General features: G+C 48.1%; 1 protein-coding gene across 1 annotated transcript in view; it reads left to right on the top strand.

The window, feature by feature from the left end:
• The first annotated feature begins 491 nt into the window (after positions 1 to 491).
• The window catches only part of ESRRB (estrogen related receptor beta), a 170864-nt gene continuing 150933 nt past the window's right edge, over positions 492 to 20422 (top strand). Inside the window, exon 1 of the mRNA XM_041759804.1 lies at positions 492 to 799. Within this exon, the coding sequence (XP_041615738.1) occupies positions 798 to 799 (2 nt within the window). The 5' untranslated portion in view covers positions 492 to 797. The remainder of the gene's footprint in view (positions 800 to 20422) is intronic.

Raw genomic sequence — 20422 nt, 5'->3', positions numbered from 1 at the left:
ATTACGTGCTGCAGCTGGGCCCGCTGGACACGGCTCACCAGGCACAGGTGACTCCATGCTCTGTCCCAACCCTTCACCTGGACATTGTGAAGGCGCCTCACCCTCCAGGCGCCTTCTGCAGGTCCCCCAAGAAGCCAGTCTGGCCCCTGAGCTAGGAAAACTCTGTTCCCTCCCTTCCCTCTCATCTGGCGGCAGGAATGGAAACTTTCGTGGAAAGCACTTGCAGTGACCAAAGCTCCCCAGTTGGGACTTTGACTTGGGCCCTGACAGGGCCTTGGGCTCAGGACAGGATGGGGCCTCTCCTTCCTACTTCCCAGGGTCAGGACCTCCAGCCGGGCTCCTCCCCTGGCTCTCCCTGCCGACCCTCATTCCTCAGCTCACTGTGACCCCAAGGGACTGCTCCACCCCTAGAGGAATAACTTTTACACTTTCCCCCTTTGTGTGTCCTCCCCCGTTTCCGCCTCCCTTTTACTGTACATTTCTCTTCCCCGCTTTCCAGTGCTCATCGGTGGCTGTGCCGCCTGCCTGGGGCTCGGTGGAGCTGGAAGCCCAGGGCTCTTGGCTGTTTTGTTTAAGACCTGGTTATGGTTGTGGGATTTTTTTTTTTTTTTTTTTTTTGTCAGCTGCCTGTTATATCAATCACGGAGTCGGGATCTATTTATAGGTTGGGAGTACTGTGTCCTTAGTCACAAAGAGACACAGACAGGGGACTGTCAGCTGGTGCCGGAGTCGCTGAGCACCGAGTCATCAGCCCGTGGAAACACCTGAGTGTAGACGGTCCTCTGCGCGCCCCGAGCATGTAAGTACCGCCACTGCTCCCTTGTCTCTGCCCCAGCGCTGCCCTGCACCAGCCTGTCCTTTGCCCTCCACACCCCCCTCCTTTCCCTCCTTCTCTCTCTCTCTCTCTCTTTTTATGGATAAAAATATCTCCCCGCGCCTGCTCTTTCATTCTGGTTTTGGGCATAGGAAAGCATCCCTGCGGGGCTGGTGGGGGCAAGGGTTGCCCTGGGCAGGCTGTCACGGGAAGGTCAGAGGGACCGGGCGGCTGGGTGGGACTGCTACCCAAACTCATTCGCAATCCCGTAGGTTCCCGGTTATTTTTATTTGTTTTCGCTGAGAAAAAGTAAGTAAATCAAAAGGGCAAGGGAAAGTTTACATGCGGCTCCGCGGGGGTGGTTATGTCTCCCAGCGTGAAAACTTTTATTTGCTGGCAGCTCCAGCGCTGGGTGAGCTGAGAAGGTTACAGAGGCAGGACCCAGTTCACCCAGGACAGGTGATGATGGAGGGCTCCCGGCAGGTTCAGGGGCACTCGGAGCAGTCCCGGTGACCAGTTTTGCTAGAGCACCTCAAAAGAAAAGGACTTTATTCTTGTTTTCTTGCTTTCTTTCTCCCTCTCTCCCTCTCTCCCTCTTTTTTTTTTTCCTCCACGGAGTGAGTTTGCTTTGAGGAGTCCAGATGAGAGCTCATGATTGGTCTTGCCTTCCAGGCTTTTGTTGGCTCACACCTTTGGTGTTTAGTGTATTTTCTTCATCCTGAAAGGGGAACTGGGTGGGGGTGGGGGAGAACTCGCCTCTCGAAAGGACGGACTCAGGTGTGGCTGTGCTGTTGATGCTTGGTGCTCTGTCTGCATCCTTCCCCCAAAGAGAGAAACTTAATATCGCAATTCTTGTCAAAAATCTGCTTGTTTCAGACAGTCGGGGTGTAAGCTCTGTGAGCACATCAGTGGCTCCCAGGGCTGACAGTCCTCAGACATTGTCATGTGTCCACAGGGCCCACGTGCCACCAGCTTCCTGTGGAAGATTTGGGACTTTGGTTTTTGGATAATGCAGAGTATTAACTAAGAATCCTGCAGTTGGGGAGGTTTGCTGTACGTTATTTACAAAGTAATATAGTCCTAAACTTTAGGGGGGGAATGTGATGATGTTTAATGTGTATCATATACAAATTTTAGAATGAGTAGTCTAGTGACACCTGGATTTCTACTTACTAATACAATGGCAACCATATAGTTTATTGCTAAGGACTACTCCTAGATTTGTTCGGGAAAACAATATTCTAACAAAAAAAATAATCTTTCCAACAATTTAAAAGCATTAAACAAAACAGATGGGCCTGCATTATTTTTGATTAAAAATGAAATAGTTTTAACAACAAATCTAACTTGGCAAAAGTTACATAATATGAGCACACATACGTTTAGAGAGCCAGTTTGATCTCCTTTTACTTCAGACCTTCCTCAAACTTCTACTTTTGGTTCTTTACTCTCCGCCACATTTTATTTAGGGTTACTGATGTCTTTAATCCATTCATTTATTATTTTGGAGGGGAACATGGGAATCAGGAAAGAATAAGAAATTAGAAGGTCAGCTTCACATGTTCAGCTAGTAAGACCACATGTACTGGTTGGAAAATTCAGAATAAGGAGTTTGGCATAAAATAGGGCGAGTGGGTTGGAGAAGTGGTCACTATTTAAAACCTAGTGTGGAAGGTAAAGCCCATGAATCAAGAAAAAAATAAACAGAAGTTGAATGTCCTCTGTCTGTAGCATGATCGCTTTTTTCTATTTCAAGGCTTCCATTTTGATAAATATATCCTGCTAAGGTTCCCCACAATAATGTCGAAGTGAGATTTGGTGGGTTGTTGTTAATTAAGGCTCAAGCGAATCAAGCGATTGAGACGTAGCATTCAGAAATCGCAGCAGTCAGCTGTTTGCACAACTGAACTTCTAGCCGAGGACTCTCAGATCTCAAAGGCTTTTTAGAGAAAGTGTGACATTTTTTAATCTTTTAATGCAAGAGTAAACCACCCCCAGTGCCCCCCACCCCCAACATGCACACCGAAGCCTGCTGGCCCACGATTACAGGCAGTAGGAGAGAGTCCGGCATTTCTGAACAAGTGCTGTGTTCTCATCAGCAGGAGTGGTTGAGAATGTTTGTTGGAACATTTGGGCAAGAACCAGTCCTTCCTTTTGCTACTTGTGGATGCTTTTAAGGGGGGATGGAAGCTTTGTTTGGCAGTGTGATGGAAGGCCTCACTTTGACCCCCAACTTCGGGAGGGTGAGGGTGGTTTTTCCCTTTGGGCTTAGTTCTGAAGATGCAGTTGGGGGAAACTTCAATGCATTTGCCTAAGGCAGCCTCTGATTACTTAGTTTCTGCTTCAATAACGATTAATTTTGTGTGGACCCAGCTCCCGTCAAACTCATTTTTTTTTTCCACACTGATTTCTTAAATGCAATTGGTCACGGGGCTGTCTGTGACTTCATGTCTGCAAAATCTAACCCGTTCCATCTTTGTCGTTGTTTTATTTCTCTGACTGTAAACGCGCAGTCGCCTGTGTGCCTGCACTGTTGTTTTATGTGTCCCCCCCCCTTTCCCTTGAGCATGGAAACTCAGCCCGATCTCCTCCCAAATTGGGGACAGTGGGGCCAATGAGCAGGTGCTTTGGAATACAGCAGGCTCAGGTGCAGGACCATCAATCTCCAGGAAGAAGGAATTGCAAATACCTGGAAAGCGCTCCCCTAATTCAAACAATTTCACATAGCTCAGGCCTCTCCAAATACCCCGTAAATAAAAGACGGCAGCTGGCAGGATTTTTAAACCAGAGACCATGCACCGCTCTTTCTCCCCATCCCTTCATTTCTACAGTGTATCTGTCCATCTTTTTCTTATCTCTATTTTTACATTTCATTACCCTCCTGCTCTCTCTCTCTCCCTCCCTCCTCCCTTCCCTCCCCCTTCTCGCCTTCCCTGAAAAACACATTTCTATCTGGCACAGAAAATAAACTCAGATTGTGGGTAGTTATGTTAATCTAATTCAATCCTCAGCGGGTTAAGAGTGAAATTCTAATAGTGGAGCTGTTGAGGGCTTTTTTGTTAATGGCTTGGGGATTACATTGAGTTAAAGGCTCATTTCCTAATCAAACAGAGAGGGAGAGAGTGACTCCGAATATTTATGAGTCTCCCAGTGAGAGTTTAAACATTCAACTCCAAAAGCAGGGTTTCTGCAGGAGGAAAGAGTTAAAACCCCTCAGGGCTGCTGGGGAAAAAAAAAATTAAACCAGTTAAGCCATCAGCATTTTCAGGCTGCTGTACAACTTCAGCAAAGTGGAAGATGGGGAGAGGGGAATCGTTCTACAAAGCAAGAATGGAAACTATGGCAGGAGCTCTGAAGCCAGAGTCAGCTGATGTGCTCAGAAAAAGTCCCCAGCAGCACAGCAGATGCGGATCCTCCGTTAACCAAGGGTCTGGAGGGGATGTGCGCCTCCAACTCCCCAAATCAATTCTCCTCCGCCAGTCCAGAGGTGAGAACATGGAGACAGGAGTACGGCTCAATTTTCCAGCAACTGGAGAGTTCCCCTGCTGCCTGGTGGAGCAGGTGGAGAGGATTCGCCCCCACTTTGGTCCTGAGGCTGAACCTCTGTGGGCTGTCTCCCCTTCTGCAGCAAATTCACAGCTCCACCAGCCCCTCCTTTCCCTTTTGCTCTTTGGTTGGGTCCGAGTCCCTGGTCCCCGTGCCCTGCTCTCTGTATACCAGGACCTCAAAGCCCGTCTGGTTCACTGTGCCCGGGAGAAAGCTAGGTGGAGATCTCACGGATCTTCAGCCAGAGAAGGCGAGGAGCAACCTGGCCAAGGTCAAGCAATGTCAAGGCAAAGCTGAGGTCAGGAGTCTAAGTTCTCCACACATTCTGGCTGCCCTCTCCCCTCGTTCTCTGGGGTACAGCGGAGGAGAGGGGAAAGTCAGAGCCATATGGCTGCCCAAACGTGCCCTGGCTCTCCTGGAGTGTGTGGTCTCCTGCTTGGGAAGGAAAAGCAGGAACCCCTGATACAGAAGGATTCTGAATGCTCTGTGGACACTTGCCTTTCTTTTCTGCCACCAACCAAGTGAGCACTTTCTAGTCCTTTCACCTGGGCCTATTTTCCCTGCTTCATGAGATTAGCAGAGGCTCCAGACAGGGGACTTTCTATCAGTGGAGGCCCCTGGCTTTCTATTTCCCCCTTTTCCCTGGGCACTGCTCCTTCTCTTAGTACTTCATGCTCAGTGGCCCGTGAGTCCTCTTGCACTTGCCCTTGCTGGAGTCAAGATGGCATTTATAAGGACGCCTGGGTGGCTCAGTCAGTTCAGCATCTGCCTTCAGTTCAGATCATTATCCCAGGGATCAAGCCCCTAGTCGGGCTCTGCTCAACAGGGAGTCTGCTTTTCTTTCTCCCTCTGTCTGCCCCTCCCGCCTGTTTGTGCTCTTGCTCACTGTCTCTCTCTCTGTCAAATAAATTAAATCTTCTTTTTTTAAAAAATGTGATTTATAGCCCATCTACATCAGCTTTGCTGTGAAAACTACCTTACGTGGGTGACATCCCCCTCTTCCTGGAGCACTCAACAGATCTCCCTCCAGTATTGCATTCATCTCTAGGGTGTGATTGTGGGTCTCCCTCATTGCACTAGACACTCCCCAAGGGCAGCTACAATGTCATTATGTCCAGCTCATCACTGATCATTCCCGCCCCTTCCCTACCAGGTGCCTCTCATGGATGGCACAGAGCTGTGGTCAAGAGCACACACTCTGAGCAGGGAGCCAGGGTCTGAACCCTGGCACCACATCTCTTCTCAGCTCCCAGACTTGAGCTAATTAATCCCTTAAAGCCTTAGTTTTCCCATCTGCTAACTGGGCATCATTATAGAGCCTACCTCACGGGGTTGTCATACCACTAAAGACAGGCTCCCACACCTCCCACTAAGGAGCTATGTCTTAATCAGCTTGGGCTGCAATGACAACGTACCATAGCCAGGTGGCTTAGATGACAAGAATGTAGTTCTCATAGTTCAGGAGCCAGGAAGCCCTAGATGAGGGTGGTGGCGTGATCAGGTTGGGTGAAGACCCTCTTTATAAGCCAACGGCATTCTCATTCATCTTCACAGGGTGGAGAGAGCAAAAGCACTGGTCTCTTCCTCTTCTTAGAAAGACACTAATCCCATCATGGGAGCCCCCACCCTCATGACCTCATCTAAACCTAAACACCTCCCCAACGCCCCACCTCCTAAGACCATCACATTAGACATCAGAACTTCAACATATGAACTTTGAGGGAATACAAACATTCAGTTTGTAACAGGCTATTTTCCTGAATGTTGGTGGGTGGAATCCTGGATCAGCAAGACTTCCAGTCTCAACCACCAGTGAGCTATTCCACAGGTAAACCAGAGATCAAGACCTATCAGGACACCCACCACCACCACCAATCTGGAAAGAACTAAGAGCCTTTAAACCACTGTGGGAGGGGGTCCCCGGGTGGCTAAGCAGTTTAGCGCCTGCCTTTAGCCCAGGGTGTGATCCTGGAGACCCGGGATCGAGTCCCACGTTGGGCTCCCTGTGAGGAGCCTGCTTCTCGCTCTGCCTGTGTCTCTGCCTCTCTCTCTCTCTCTCTCTCTCTCTCTCTCTCTGTCTCTCATAAATAAATAAATGAAATTTTAAAAAAAAAACACTGTGGGAGAACAGAGGATGGAAACTGGGCTTTGGACAGCAGTCCTAGGTGAAGGGAAGAAAGCCAGGCTCTTTTTTTGCTCCATAGAACCAGAGTCTGGTCAGCTCTCCTGGCCCTGCTCACATTCAGACAAGCAGTTTTGTTCTAAGGTCCCCAGGTCACTCCTGCACCCCTCTCTACCCTCCACTCTTAGAGAGCAGTTTGGGCTTTATCCACCAAGCAAGGCCAGGCCAGTCCTGATTGTGAAGTCAACAGGGCTGTGTTGTCAGGGCAGCAGGTGCCTTCTCTGTCCTCCTCTCAACACGATTGCTTGACAAGTGAATCCAGTTGCTGAGTGGGCCCCACCGCAGTTCCTGAAGAGTTGTCCTCTTATGGATGCCCCGGTTCCAAAGTCCTCAACGCTCCTTCTGTTTCTCTGTGTAGGGACTTTCTATGCTGCAAGGCAATGAGCCCTACTCCTTTTCTTTCCCCACTAATAAACCATGTATTTCCTGATTGAAGCAGGGATCCAGACTGTGAATCCCGGTGCCACTCAAACTGACGAAGTGCCCACATTGTTCTCACTGCCCCCTTCTTTGGTCTCCCTCCTAGATTTGGGAGTACCACTACTAAAACCCTGGAATCATCATTGCCTCCCCTTTGCCTCCTCACTATGCATCTTTGAAATTCCTCGGTGCCTACGACGGTGCCTGGCACATAGTGTGTGTTCCATCAACACATGCAAAGTGAATTGCATGGAGTTGCTTGTCTCAAGGGGGCATCTCTGATCCCTTAATTGTGGGAGGAGTGATTGGAAGTTGCAAATGTCCAGCTGCCTTAACTACATTAAACTGTGACCCATAGATTGTGGTCCTTGACTCAGCACGTCTCCCCTCTGTCCCTCCTGCTTTCATGGCCAGATAAAAAATAAAAATAAAAAAAGAGAGATGTCTTTTATTTAGATGTGCACAAACCTTCCTAGGAATTTTATTCTGTTCTGTAAAGAAGCTTTGTCTAAGCCGATGTCAGATTTAATTGCTAAACTGGTATCTCTCCTGTGACTGTTCCCCTCGTTTGTCATACCCTGTCCTCTCCCCTTTCTGGGCTATACTTACCTGCCTCCTCTGGCTGCTCACACTCTGGGGGGCCCTCGTTCTCTTCCCGCCTTAACCACGCTGGTCCCGGGTGGTATACATAAGAGGGAGGCCTGCCTTCTGAAGTGTTCCAGAGTGTCTGCTTCCATTAGCATAGACAAGGCTTTTGAAAGGTGGCAATAGAGGAACATCATCTCAGGCACCAGATTCTTCCCAAAAGAGTATTTCTGCTCTCTTTTGGAAGACAGTAGATAAAAACTCAGGCTGCTAAGAGTTAAATGATAGCAATGAAAGGTCTAGGCATCTCCTGGGGGCTGGGAGCTGGCTGAGACAATTGATTAGCTTGGCTTAGTGATCTTTCCAGCAATATTCAGGAGTGAAACTATTGCTGATTAGGCCATGTGTGTGTGTCTGTGTGTCTGTGTGTGTGTGTCTGTGTGTGTGTTAGGGTTCAAGGCAGTGATGGGGTAAGATAAGATCTGAGAAAGAAGAATTGTTTGCTCCTAAGTCAGTCTCAGAACTGACCCATCACCCCACATACATCTACAGTTATATTGAGACTTCGTGTGTGTACAGGTCAGCCGGGGACAGACAACTTCTGGCAAATCTAGAATTGTTTTGAAATAAAAAGTTTGAAAAGGGGAAGGGGTGGCTCCTGAGTGGCTCGTTGATTAAACATCTGCTTTTGGCTCAGGTCACTATCCCAGGGTCCTGGGATCAAGTCCTGCTTTGGGTTCCCTGCTCCATGGGGGGTCTGCTTCTCCCTCTACCCATCCCCCCTAATCATGCTCTCTCTCTCTTTCTCTTAAATGAATAAATAAAATCTTTTTATAAAAAGCTAAAAAACAAAGTCTGTTGGAAGGAGGTCAAATGTTGAGGGCTGCTTGCATCTACAGCTTCAGTGGGCAGAGGGGCAGACAGGCAGGGACCAGGTGGGCCCAGCCCAGGTCCCGCCTCAGACCAGTGATAATTAAGATGCACATGCTCTCAGGACCTCAGTTCCCTGATCATAAAATGGTGGATTGGAAGAGGTCTCTTGGACCTTCCCACTCTAAACATTGACCCTTAAAACTGTGGTTCATGACGGAGCCAACATATTGTGCTCCTAACTGAACCACAGGTCGGCCAGCCTGTCCCTTTAATGCAAGGCCACGGGCCCATGGCTTTTCTCTGGCTTCATGCCTTGACCGACCTCACTCAGTTCCTATTATCTATCATTTTCCTCAGTTTGTTCTTTCTCCTCAACTCCCCCTGTCTGGAAGTACAACTGGGCAGTGAGTGGAAAACTGGTCAGGCTCACTTGCTCCACAACATTTTATAAACTCTGCATTTTTTATTTTGTTTTTAATTTGTAGAGACTATTGTTTCACGCCTCTGAGGTCCTGACATTCTTCCCCACAATCTTCCTCCCCAGAAGGTCTGGAGAAGCCCCAGTACCAGGGTGCCTGTTCCTTAGGGTTTGCTCAAAGTCCTTCTGTAGCCTCAGAAGAGAGGAGCATGCTGGGATTTGGAAGAGGCTTCCTAGTCAGGGCGACCTCAGCAAGTACCTAACCCCTCTCTGCCTTCACCCACGGAGAAGGGGGCAGAAACCTGCTCTGAGTGCCTCAGGGACATTGGTGTGAAGCTAAAAAAAGAATCAGAGTGTAAACATTCCTTTGAAATGGGACATGGGAGCCCCTGGGTGGCTCAGTCAGTTAAGCATCTCCCTTCGGCTCAGGTCATGATCTCAGGGTTCTGGGATCAAGTCCCATGTCGGGCTCCCTGCTTGGCAGGGGGCAGAGGGGGGTCTGCTTCTCCCTCTCCCTCTGCCCCTGCCCCTACTCCCTGCTTGTGTTTTTTTCTCTCTCTCTCTCAAATAAATAAGTAAAATCTAAAACAAAAAACAAACAAACAAAAAAACATTGAAATAGAAAGTGCTTACCAGTCTTAGACTAACTTGGTCCCCTAAGATGATCTCCATGAAGTAGTCTGGGTGGTGACTACGTAAGGCTTTAGAGCCACGCTGGACTCCTGTCCCCCTGTACTAGCTGTGACCCTGAGCAATTTCCCCAGCCCCTCCACCCCACACCCGACTTCCTCATCTGTATAATGGGCATGATGAGAGCACCTTCCCCATGGGGTCATTGTGAGGATTAAAGACCCACACAGAGATCTTCAGAGCGGTGGCTCCTAGGTGATAAGCTCTCAGAACCATTGTTGATGTTGGTGCTGATGACGGCATTCTGGCCATGGTAATCATTTTCTAGGGCCCATGCCAAAAAGGCCAAGACAAGGGAAATTTCTAAGTCCCTACATTCCTCCCACTGGACGGCTTACAGATATAGCAGAAAGTGCTCCTCGAAAGATGGTTTAGAGACCCACCCAGCCCTCCACAATTCCCTACGCTTCCATATCCCGGAACCAAGTGAGCATCCTCCCAGTGCCTGCCTGGGTCTGGAGAGATGTGGCCAAGCTTTCCAGCCTTCGTGGAGACCTGCTCTCCATACCCTCGCAGAGTCCAGGAGTGAAAGTTGGAAATGGTTTAGATGGTCTTGTGCGTCTCTAAGTGATGTGGAGTCCGTCACTGGAGTGTAGCTTCTGCACAGGGTGAATGCCTCCTCTTCGTACAGTGTGACCAAGCATGGATGGCTTGTCTTCCACATATTTAGGGGTGCATCTCTAGGGGATACTCCTCGAGGAAAGAAGAATGCAAGTAGGTAAGGACAATTTCTGATGTCTCAGAGACAGTCCGATTTGTATACTTCAGGGGACTTATAGAACTGATATCACACTCTTAGGGGCAAATTCCGAATCCAGGCTTTTGACTGGCCTGTGTTTCTGTGCACACGTGTGCACGTTAAGGGGACCGTGGTCAGCCATCCATGACTCTCTTCTTTCCCCCACCTCAGGCTGAGAGTAATCTTGAAGGAACATGTAATTACTATTTACTCTAGGGCACTCAACTGAGAACACCCTCATGTAATGACTCTTGAGTTAATTCTGCCTTCAGATGCCCATCTGCTGTTCCTCCTTCGGAAACCAGTGGCAACAAAGCACCACTCTTTAGCCCGGGGGAAAAGATCACTAGGTGGATCTTAGTCCCTGTGAGTTCAGGCTTTACTCTTGGGCAACAGAAACATGGTGGTAGTATCCTTCTCGGGCAAAATTTTCACTCAGATTTCTGCACTTAGTGATAGAAGCTTCAAAGCAGAAGCAACTGTTAGTCTAATGAGCAGCGTTGGTGGATTTGGACAGTCAGCAGCATTGATAAGGGAAGGGCATTCAGAAAGATTCTAGAGACAGGACTGTAGCATTTGTATAAAGTTGAAACGTGCAGAGATGCTCGGCATTGCCTAGGGGTCAGACATTGCCATACACGAGAGTGAGAAACACCAACTCCAGGAGAGGAAGGCTGAGGGCCTATTAGAGTGCATTCTTGGGACGCCTGAGTGGCTCAGTGGTTGAGCGGCTGCCTTTGGCCCAGGGCGTGATCCTGGGATCTGGGATCAGGTCCCACATCAGGCTCCTTGCAGGGAGCCTGCTTCTCTCTCTCTTTCTCTCTCTCTCTCTGTCTCTCATGAGTGCATTCTCTATGCCCAGTTGCCAAGTGTGCGTGCTTGCTTTGGCTTCCTTAGCCTCCTCTCCTGCTTTCTTCCCCCATTTATTTTTGGGGATGATTTTGCCTCATCAATGACGGTCGGGAATGGGGGCAGAGGGAAGGCAAGCGGATGCGTGATAATGAAACCTGTGGAATCTATTTGCTAAAAATATCAGAAATATTACCTTGAAATAGGACACTCTACTGATGTAGTTGGACACTGTTGTGGAGGCTACCAAACTGTTTACGGAAACATAACTGATTTTTATGGCAGCATATTGAGCAAGCCTTTAGAAGAACTTCCAGAAGGCCCTTGTTCTAGTCCTAGCTCTCACACTGCCTGATAGCTTTGTCCAAGCCACTTGATCTCTTGCTGCCTCTGTTTCTCTTTACCTATGAAAGGAATGAGTAGACTAGCTGACCTCTTCTGGGTGCTGAACTTCTGTGTCCCACCCAGGCAGTGATCATCTTCACAACAGTCTCACAAACGCTTGCAGGGTGGTTTTGTGGTTTCCCCTCCAGAATGAAGGCTCTGAGCAGGGACTGGTGGTCCTATTCCCCAGGGCAATCCCTCAGCATGAGTCTCTCAACATGACTTTGAATGTTCTAATGAAATAAAGGACTTAAGTAAATGCCAGCCCCCCAACCCCCCGCCCAACTCAGTATCGACTTGGCTGTTTCAGAAATGCCATTATCCTTAATGGCTCCAGTGTCTACTTTCTGTGTCCCCCTCACTGGTGGTTCATGCCTCCATGGTGTAAATTGGAAAATCTTTTTGCAATATGTAAATTGAGCTGCCTAAAACCAACCCACCGAAAACACCTTTTAGGAAGGACATTATTTCCCATCTGCCACAACTACTTCTTTACTTGACGATTCTACTGTCTGTTTCTGTTCTTTTCCCCCCTCTCTCTATCATATCCTATTAATTTAAAAATATTACATTTGGAGGCTTGCTAAATAAAGAGATCTCGGAGCACAAAGTGTCCTTATCCATTTTCTGGGTCCCTATGTGCTTCCCTGTAAAGATTTTTTTTCTTATTTTTTACTAAATGGCCTTGATTTCTATCATTAATCACTGTGTGACAATTCTTTTTACTGCATCTAACTTATTTCTAGAATATTCTCCCATAAGTCCTTACCTCTACTTCGATTGAGCCCTTGTGCCACTTCTCACTTCTGTCTTTGCCATTTCATAAACTTAGAAAGGGATTCCTTTATATGTTGGACCCTTGATCCTGGCCCTTTTCTAGCGCCCCCCTCCCCCAATTTCCCAGAAGAACGGCTCTTACAATTGGACTTTCACTGCTCAGGTGGTCTTGGATCTCTATCATTTCCATACTGAGCCTGGGGACATGCTTTGTTCTCTACTGCCTAAAACCTCATATTTCCTTCAACCAGCACCTTTCACACTGCGGATGAACCACATTAGGAATTGAAAGCCTTAAAAATTCTTCAGTATCTCTCTTTTGTGCTCTGTTGTGAAAGATTCCACTTTTCTCCCCTGACAATAAGCTCAGCGCACGTTAACCGTACTATTACCGGATACCTAAGCGTGATATCTCCTTGAGACATTGCTGCTTTATTTTTCTAGTACTTCATTCCTTTTTATTGTTAAATAATATTCCACAGCATCAATACAAAACATGTTTGGCTTGCAATTTTAAAAAACAATTTTTATTTTGGACATATAGCTGACATACAATGTTGTGTTAGTTTCAGGTGCACGATGCAATAATTCGACAATTCTATACACTCTGCGGTGCTCACCACGGTATGTGTAGCTACCATCTGTCACCAGACATCATTACAGTATTACTGACTGCATTCCCTGTGCTGGACTTTTCACCTCCTTCACTTATTTATTTTATAACCACAAGTTGGTACCTCCTAATCCCCTTCCCTCCTTTACCCATCCCTCACTGCCCTCCCCTCTAGCAGCCATCAGTTTGGTCTGTGTATTTATGGGTCGGCTTCTGTCGTTGGCTTATTTGTTTTGTTTTTTAAGGTTTGATATGTGAAGTGAAATCCTACGGTATTTGTATTTCATTCAGCATATTAATACCCTCCTCGAGACACTTCTTTACCATTGTGTTTTATGTTGTTGCTTAGTGCTTGCCTAGTTTCATGATGTTTTCATGTCCTACCTATGCAACTACTACTCTTCTGAGCATGGGAAAAAGAGGGAGGCATGTATCAAGGTCATGTTATGTGCTGGAAATTTCACACAGTTTATTGTCCCTGAGCCTTATAACAACCAAAATAATAATAATAATAATAATAATAATAATAATAATAATAAATTATTAATTATAATATTATTAATATTATTATATTATTATTAATATAATAATAATAATATTATTATTATTATTATTATTATTATTACTATTATTTTACAGAAAAAGAAATAGAGACACAGAGGTTAGGGACCTTGCTGAAGTCACCCAGGTGGTAGATAGTATTATCATGACACCATCTTCCGCAATATACTACAGAGCTAAGTGCAAGAAGACAACCAATTAAAAAAAAAAAAAAACAGTACTCTTTGGTAGCATTTACATAAACATTGACTTTGGCCCAACATTTCCAACTTTGGCCCAACTTTACAGACCATAAGAGAGTTCCTACAGCTTTTGCTTCCATCCGCCAAGTCTCTGCATCTTTGTTAGGTACCACCACACACACTTCCAGGGAGCCTCCTGTTAATCATATCTCTCCTTTGCCCCTGCTAACCGTCTTGGGCCTCCTAAATAAATATTTAAAATTCTCTCCAGAGGGACACCTGGGTGGCTCAGTTGGTTTAAGCATCTGACTTGGGTTCAGGTCATGATCCCAGATCCTGGGATAGATCCCCACATCAGGCTCCCTGCTCAGCGGGGAGACTGCTTCTCCCTCTCCCTCTGCTGCTCCCCACCCTGCTCTTTCTCTTTGTCAAATAAATAAATAAAATCTTTTTAAAAATTAAAAAAAATAAAGTTCTCTTCAGAGGAGCCAGTGACCATATTGGTAAAATGGAGGCCCACGGCTAAAATGGGTAGACTTTAAGAGCTCCCGGGGTATAGGGTCCTCTTACAGAAGCACATCCCTGTTTTCTCCTGCTTTACTATGGCTGCTCCTTCCATTCCCCTTCTGATGTCCCATCCTCCCTTCACTCAACCAGTAGCACTGTTTTCTTGTTCCCTTTGTTTCCTATTTTGTGTTTCTCCACCAACCATAATCCCCCACACGGTTTTCTTATTGAGGGAGCAAGGCGAGGAAGGAGTGGTTTCTTGCCAATGCCACAGCCTCTGACGGCTGGTCTCCTTGCCCAATCTCCTGTGACCTTTGTCTCCTCCTGATCCACCCATCTGGGCTCTTGGGATGCTAATCACATCCCTGAGGACAGTTGTAATATTTCCCCACCTTGGATGAAGTCCAGCATGCGCTCACTGTTTGGAAGAGTGTTTGTCATCTCCCTGTTCGTGACCTTCCCTGGGGAGAGGTTCCTCAGGTTTCGGTCTTTCCTCTGGCTTCCCTGACTCTTAGGGGGCCCTCACCGTTTGCAGTCTGCCTCCTGACTGCAGTGGGGGGGCAGCCAGGGCCCCTGGCCTGGCCTTTGCAGTGAAACACTAACATCTGATTGTAGCTGGTACAATTCCCAATGTTTTGTCTTTCCCTCATATCCCTGAGCCACAGTGTGGCACGGACAACCTCTATCTGGTCATTGAAGTCCCTTACATCATTTAGCAGGGAGATTTTCTGTCTCTGAAGGACTCATATTCCTTGGAGACTTTGTTTCCCACCATGTCTGAGATTCTTAGGGTCTCTGGTCTCCCATCTCTCTTTTTGTGGGGAGAATATGAAAACTCCCCAGGGTGGGAGGGAAGGTCTGTTTGATGTGACTACGGGTGCTCTCAGTGGAGGCCACTGGGTCCACAGCAGCATCAGACAGAGGATTCGGGTGACCTGTAGGATCTGTTGGTTTCCTGAGCTGTGGCCTTGACCCTGGCCCTTGTTCTCCAGATTGGAGTGACCCAGAGGAGACCAGATGTTCTCCCCCATTCTTGGGGCCTTTGCAGATAGAAGCAGACATGCCCCCCAGATTGAGTGAGCCTATGGCTAAATCTTTGCCTTTTCATCTGATGAGCATGCAAGTGTCTCTGCTAGATGGTTTTGGCATTTCTCTCGTTTGTGTGTTTAATCCTGGCTGTTTTGGGGAGACTCCTGAGAGGTGGGGGAGGGAGTGGCCCTGGTCAATGTCCCTAGAAGCAGAGCCTGAAACAGGGATTCTGGGTAAGAGACGCACCGAGGGAGTGCTGTCTGAAGAAACCGGTCAAGAGCAAGGAAAGAGGGACTGGGCGGGGGAGGGGGCTAAAGAAGGATGAGGGTTCCCATGGGGAGCTCTGGACCATAAATGCCACTGCAGAGTGGCATTTGAGAGTCCCATTGATGTGGGACAAGCATACTGGGCCGCTGTACCCTCGTATCAATCAGTCATTGGCTGCAAACTGCCATCGGTAACCTCCCAGGCTCTTCTGGACCAAAGGGGCTCCCACTGGTCAAGGAAAGTTCTCAGGAGAAGGCTGCAGCCCTTCAGAGCTGGGGATGGGTGGCAAAGGGAACTGAGCAGAGCGCTACCAATAGCTACTACACAGAGGTTATAGGAGGCAGGGGCCTGGTGTGGGCTTCTATGGGAGCCACTCTGGAATTTGATGATGAGCTCCCATCACTCTCTGGGTTGAGCCCAGGGAAGAGCCATTATCAAGCATCAGGACTGTGGGTGCTGAAGATGGCAGGTTGCAAAGACAGGGCCTCTGAAGATGCCAATGCCCAAAGACTGCATTATTGCTTCTGAGGACCACTGCAAGCCCTGAGGGGCTTAGTATCTCCGATTTATGACCAAGGGAACAGAGGCTCCCGCATCAGTCTACCTGGGGGCATTTCACGCCTACAAAATGGTAAAAATGAGTTTTCAACTCCAGCCTGATTGCCTCCATAACTCCATGTCATCTTAGCACAAATCCAGGAGGGTCTGGGTACTAAATTCTGGGAACACTCGGGGCAGGTCCCTGAGGGCACGCTGTCCTGGTTACCACAGTCATCCCTGTGCCCCAGGGCTTGATACTTCTCCCAGAGTCTGCTCCTCACCCTACTGAAGCCCCTCCTCCCACCCACCCATCTGTAACGCCCAGCCATCAAGCTCCCTTCCCCAGGCCCAGGCCAAACCACATCCTGACGCTGCCCTGGTGAGATACAGCCCCCATCCTGCATGTCCAGCACCCACGAGCCCCGAGCATGCAGCCGTTCCCACCCGTGCCCTGGAGCTGCGCAGTCAGGCTTGGTGTGCCAGCTGCTCAGAGCTTCCTCGCACACCCACTCGGGCTGCCACTCGCAGGTCTGTCCTCAACACCTGCCTGGCGCTCTGCACTGTCAAAATGAACTACAGAGTGACTTCAAAGCACCATGCTGTCCCCGTGCTCAAAGAACCTACACGCGCACACGGGAGCCTTGTGGCCTGATGTGGGCGCAGGGACGGCAAACATCCTGACCTCAGACTAAGGCAAATCTGCTTCAGATTCCGGCTCTGCTGCTTACCCGCTTCATGGTCCCAGGACGATAATCGGTCCCTCTACGCTCAGTATTCTCTCCTGTGCAAAGGGGGTGGTCACGTCCAGGCTCCCGGGTGGTTGTGAGGAGCAAGTGAGATGAGGCAGGAGGAAGCACAAGGTCGGGGCTGGGCTCAGGAACTCTGCTGTCCTTGCGACGGAGGTGGTTGAAACTCAGAGACAAGGAGCATCATGGAGTTTTTAGGAGTACAAACTCGGGGGGATGGGGGGCAGCGAGTGGGGTTCTGATGATGACAATATTAGTCTAATTTAAAACGTTGCTTGGGACGCCTGGGTGGCTCAGCGGTTGAGCGTCTGCCTTCCTCTCAGGGCGTGATCCCGAGGTCCTGGGATCGAGTCCCACATCGGGCTTCCTGAAAGGAGCCTGCTTCTCCCTCTGCCTGTGTCTCTGCGTCACTCTCTGTGTCTCTCATGAATAAATAACATCTTAAAAAAAAAGTTGCTGACTCAAGAATTTGACAGTAGGCATGGGAAGAGGGTGGGAATGAGGTTTGCTTTGGAAGACATTTGGTGCCACATAATTGTCCACTCCTCCTCCACATTCAAGACCCCGGGACACTCGAAAAAGCCACACCGCTTTCTTTTCTGGCTGTGGCAGGCCCAGAGTGGTGAAGAAAGCACCTTCCTGCCAACAGCTTTTCCCGGTGTCTGGCATGTTTGCTTCCCTGGGTATAGGGAGGCTCTGGGGTGCCCAGGCCACCATCTGCTGGAGCCGCCATGCCTGGGCCCAGCACCAGCCCAGCCTCCGGGAGGACCCCATCCCCAGCTTTTGGCAGCTGCCTGGGCCAGGGGAGCCCAGGCCTGGGCTGGATGACCTCGCAGCTGTGCCTTCAGCTCCCCGGGGCCTTGTGTCTCTGTCTCTCTCAGGGGCCCATCCCGGCTGCCGGGCAGAGGGCCCACTGTCCTTCAATACCAGAGGCTCACATTGCCTGGCCTGTGCCAGCAGTTGGCAAAGGATTTTCAACCAAGAGGCCCTGTGTCTCTTGCATCCGTGGCCACCTGCTTGTCCCACCAGAGGCATGGGGACCCCAAATGGGGGTAGGGCTTTGCCAGCTTTTCCATTTCTCTTTGACAGGTCTGGAAACTCCTTGAAAGATGTCTAGTTTCATATGAGACAAGGGGAAAAATCATGCAGGTGGCTCTGAAAATAGAGACACTTGTTAAATTGTAGTGAAAAGATACTGACACTAAGTAAGGTATGAGTTCTCTACCCTGACTCTGTGGAAGAGTGAATGGCTTATAATGAAGGGGGGGAGGAGGGGGACTGAGGAGGGGGAGGAGGGGGGAGGGGGGGAAGAGGAGGAGGAGGAGGAGCAAGAAGAGGAGGCAGCCCCATGCCCCAGCACACACAATGAAGCAGGCATCACGTTTGGTGCCCTGCTCCTGTTGTTCCTGCTCATACTCAGCAACCATAGGAAATAGAGGCTGTGATTTCCCCCATTTTACAGGTGAGAAAGCTGAGGGCCAGAAGGGTTAAATGATTTGCCCTAGGCCACACAACTGCTGAGTGGCCACAAGGAATTTGAACCTGGGTGTCTCTCTCTCTCTCTCTCTAATATACACTCTTTGTTTTTTTTTTACATACTTTTATATATATTTTAATATTTGAACCACAAATATATACTCAAAAACTTAAAGAATTTCTAAAAATTAAGTGGTTGACAGCTGATGTTGCAGGTTTTTGTTTTGTTTGCCAGGGTTTTTTATTGTGGTAAAACACACATAACACAAAATTTACCATCTTAACCATTTTTAAGGGTGGAGTTCAGTGGTACTAAGTTCCTTCGTACTGTGGTGCAGCTGTCATCAGCATCCATGGCCAGGATTCTTCTCGTCTCATGAAACAGAAACTCTGTCCCCATTAAACACTAACTCGCCATCCTGCCTGCCCGCAGCCTGGATAGCCATCATGCTACTCTCCGTCTCTATGAATTTGATGGCTCTAAGTACCCCATATGAGTGGAATCCTACTGTGTTCGCCTTATTATAACTGGCTTTTTTCACTGAGCGTAATGTCCTTAGGGCTCACCCATGTTGTAGCAGGGGTGAGAACTTCCTTCCTTTTTAGGGCTGGATAATATTCCATTGTGTGCCTAATACCACATTTTGCTTAGCTAGTCATCTGCCAACGAACAATTGGGTTGTGTGTACATTATAGCTTTTTGAATAATGCTGCTATGGACATGGGTGTGGAAGTATCTCTTCTTGACTCTGCTCTCAATTCTTTTTGGGTACATACAGTGGAATTGCTCAATTATATGATAAATCTATCCCTCATTTTTCAAGGAACCACTGTACTGGTTTCCCACCATGGCTGCACCATGTTACATTCCTGCCAGCAGTGAACGAGGGTCCAATTTCTCCACATCCTCACCAATACATGTTGTTTTCTAGTGTTTTGATGGTGGCCATCCTGATGGGTGTGAGGTGGTGTCTGTGGCTTCGTCTCATACTTCCGTGATGATCAGCGATATTGAGCATCTTTCCATGTCCTTATTGGCCATTCATTTATCTTCTTTGGGGAAATATCATTTCAAGTCCTTTGGCCACTTTCTAATGGGTTGTTTGATTTTTGAGGCTGTTGAGTTTTAGGAGTTTTCTCTAGATCCTAGATCGTAATCTCTTATCAGAGGTGTGATTTGCAAATAGTTTCTTTCATTCCATAGGTTGCCTTTCACTCTGTTGATGGTGTCTTTTAATGCACAGAAGTTTTTATAAAGTTTTTTCTTTTGTCTGTGCCCTCCCTTGGTGTCATAGTAAAGAGATCAGTGCTAAATCCAATGTCATGAAGTTTTGCCCTATGTTTTCTTCTAAGAGTTTTATCATTTTATTTTTTATTTAAGATTTTATCTACTTATTCATGAGAGATACACAGAGAGAGACAGAGACACAGGCAGAGGGAGAAGTAAGCTCCCCACAGGGAGCCCGATACAGGACTCTATCCCAGGATCCTGGGACCATGACCTGAGCCAAAGGCAGATGCTCAACCACTAAGCCACCCAGGGGCCCTGAGTTCTATCATTTTGGTTCTTACACTTAGGACTTGACACATTTTGTGTAGTGCTAGGTAAGGGTCCAACTTCATTTTGCTGCCTATGGATATTCAGATTCCCCAACACCATTTGTTGAAAAAACTGTACACTCCTTAATTGGTCTCAAAACCCTAGTCAAAAATCATGCAAGGGTTTATTTTTGGTAACACCCATACCTTTAATTGCTTTCTGCATTGCATCTCAAAACTCTGCAATGCTCAGTAGACTTTTGGAATATCAAAGCTGCAGGAGACCCCAAACAAGTAAGGAGCACGTCCCCATCCTGTAGCTGGAAAAATGGAGACCAGTGGGCAGAGCACTCTCAGTCCAGTGCTCATGCCCATACAGGATACTGTGAGGGTCCTCACCTCCTAGAGTGAACTGAGGGGTCAGTGGGGTGCTCTTCCCGTATTTTAACAAATGTCCCATATTCTGTGGGTAAATGCTCTCATGTGCTTTGGAAACCTAAAGTGTAGAAGATGAGAGGGAGTGAGGAAGCAACTGGAGCTGGCCCAGGAGTGAGGTGTGCTGGTTTGGGAGGCCAGTTAAATCCTTCGAGTCAGGCTCTGGGACCACCCTCTTCTGGGTGACTGTGGGTGATGCCTCTAATCCACACACAAGTGCAGCGGGCAACTTTAAGAAGCATGTATGTGA

The sequence above is a fragment of the Vulpes lagopus genome, chromosome 6, assembly GCF_018345385.1.
Source record: "Vulpes lagopus strain Blue_001 chromosome 6, ASM1834538v1, whole genome shotgun sequence".
Taxonomy (NCBI): Eukaryota; Metazoa; Chordata; class Mammalia; order Carnivora; family Canidae; genus Vulpes; species Vulpes lagopus.
This window is presented reverse-complemented; position numbering and strand designations above follow the sequence as displayed.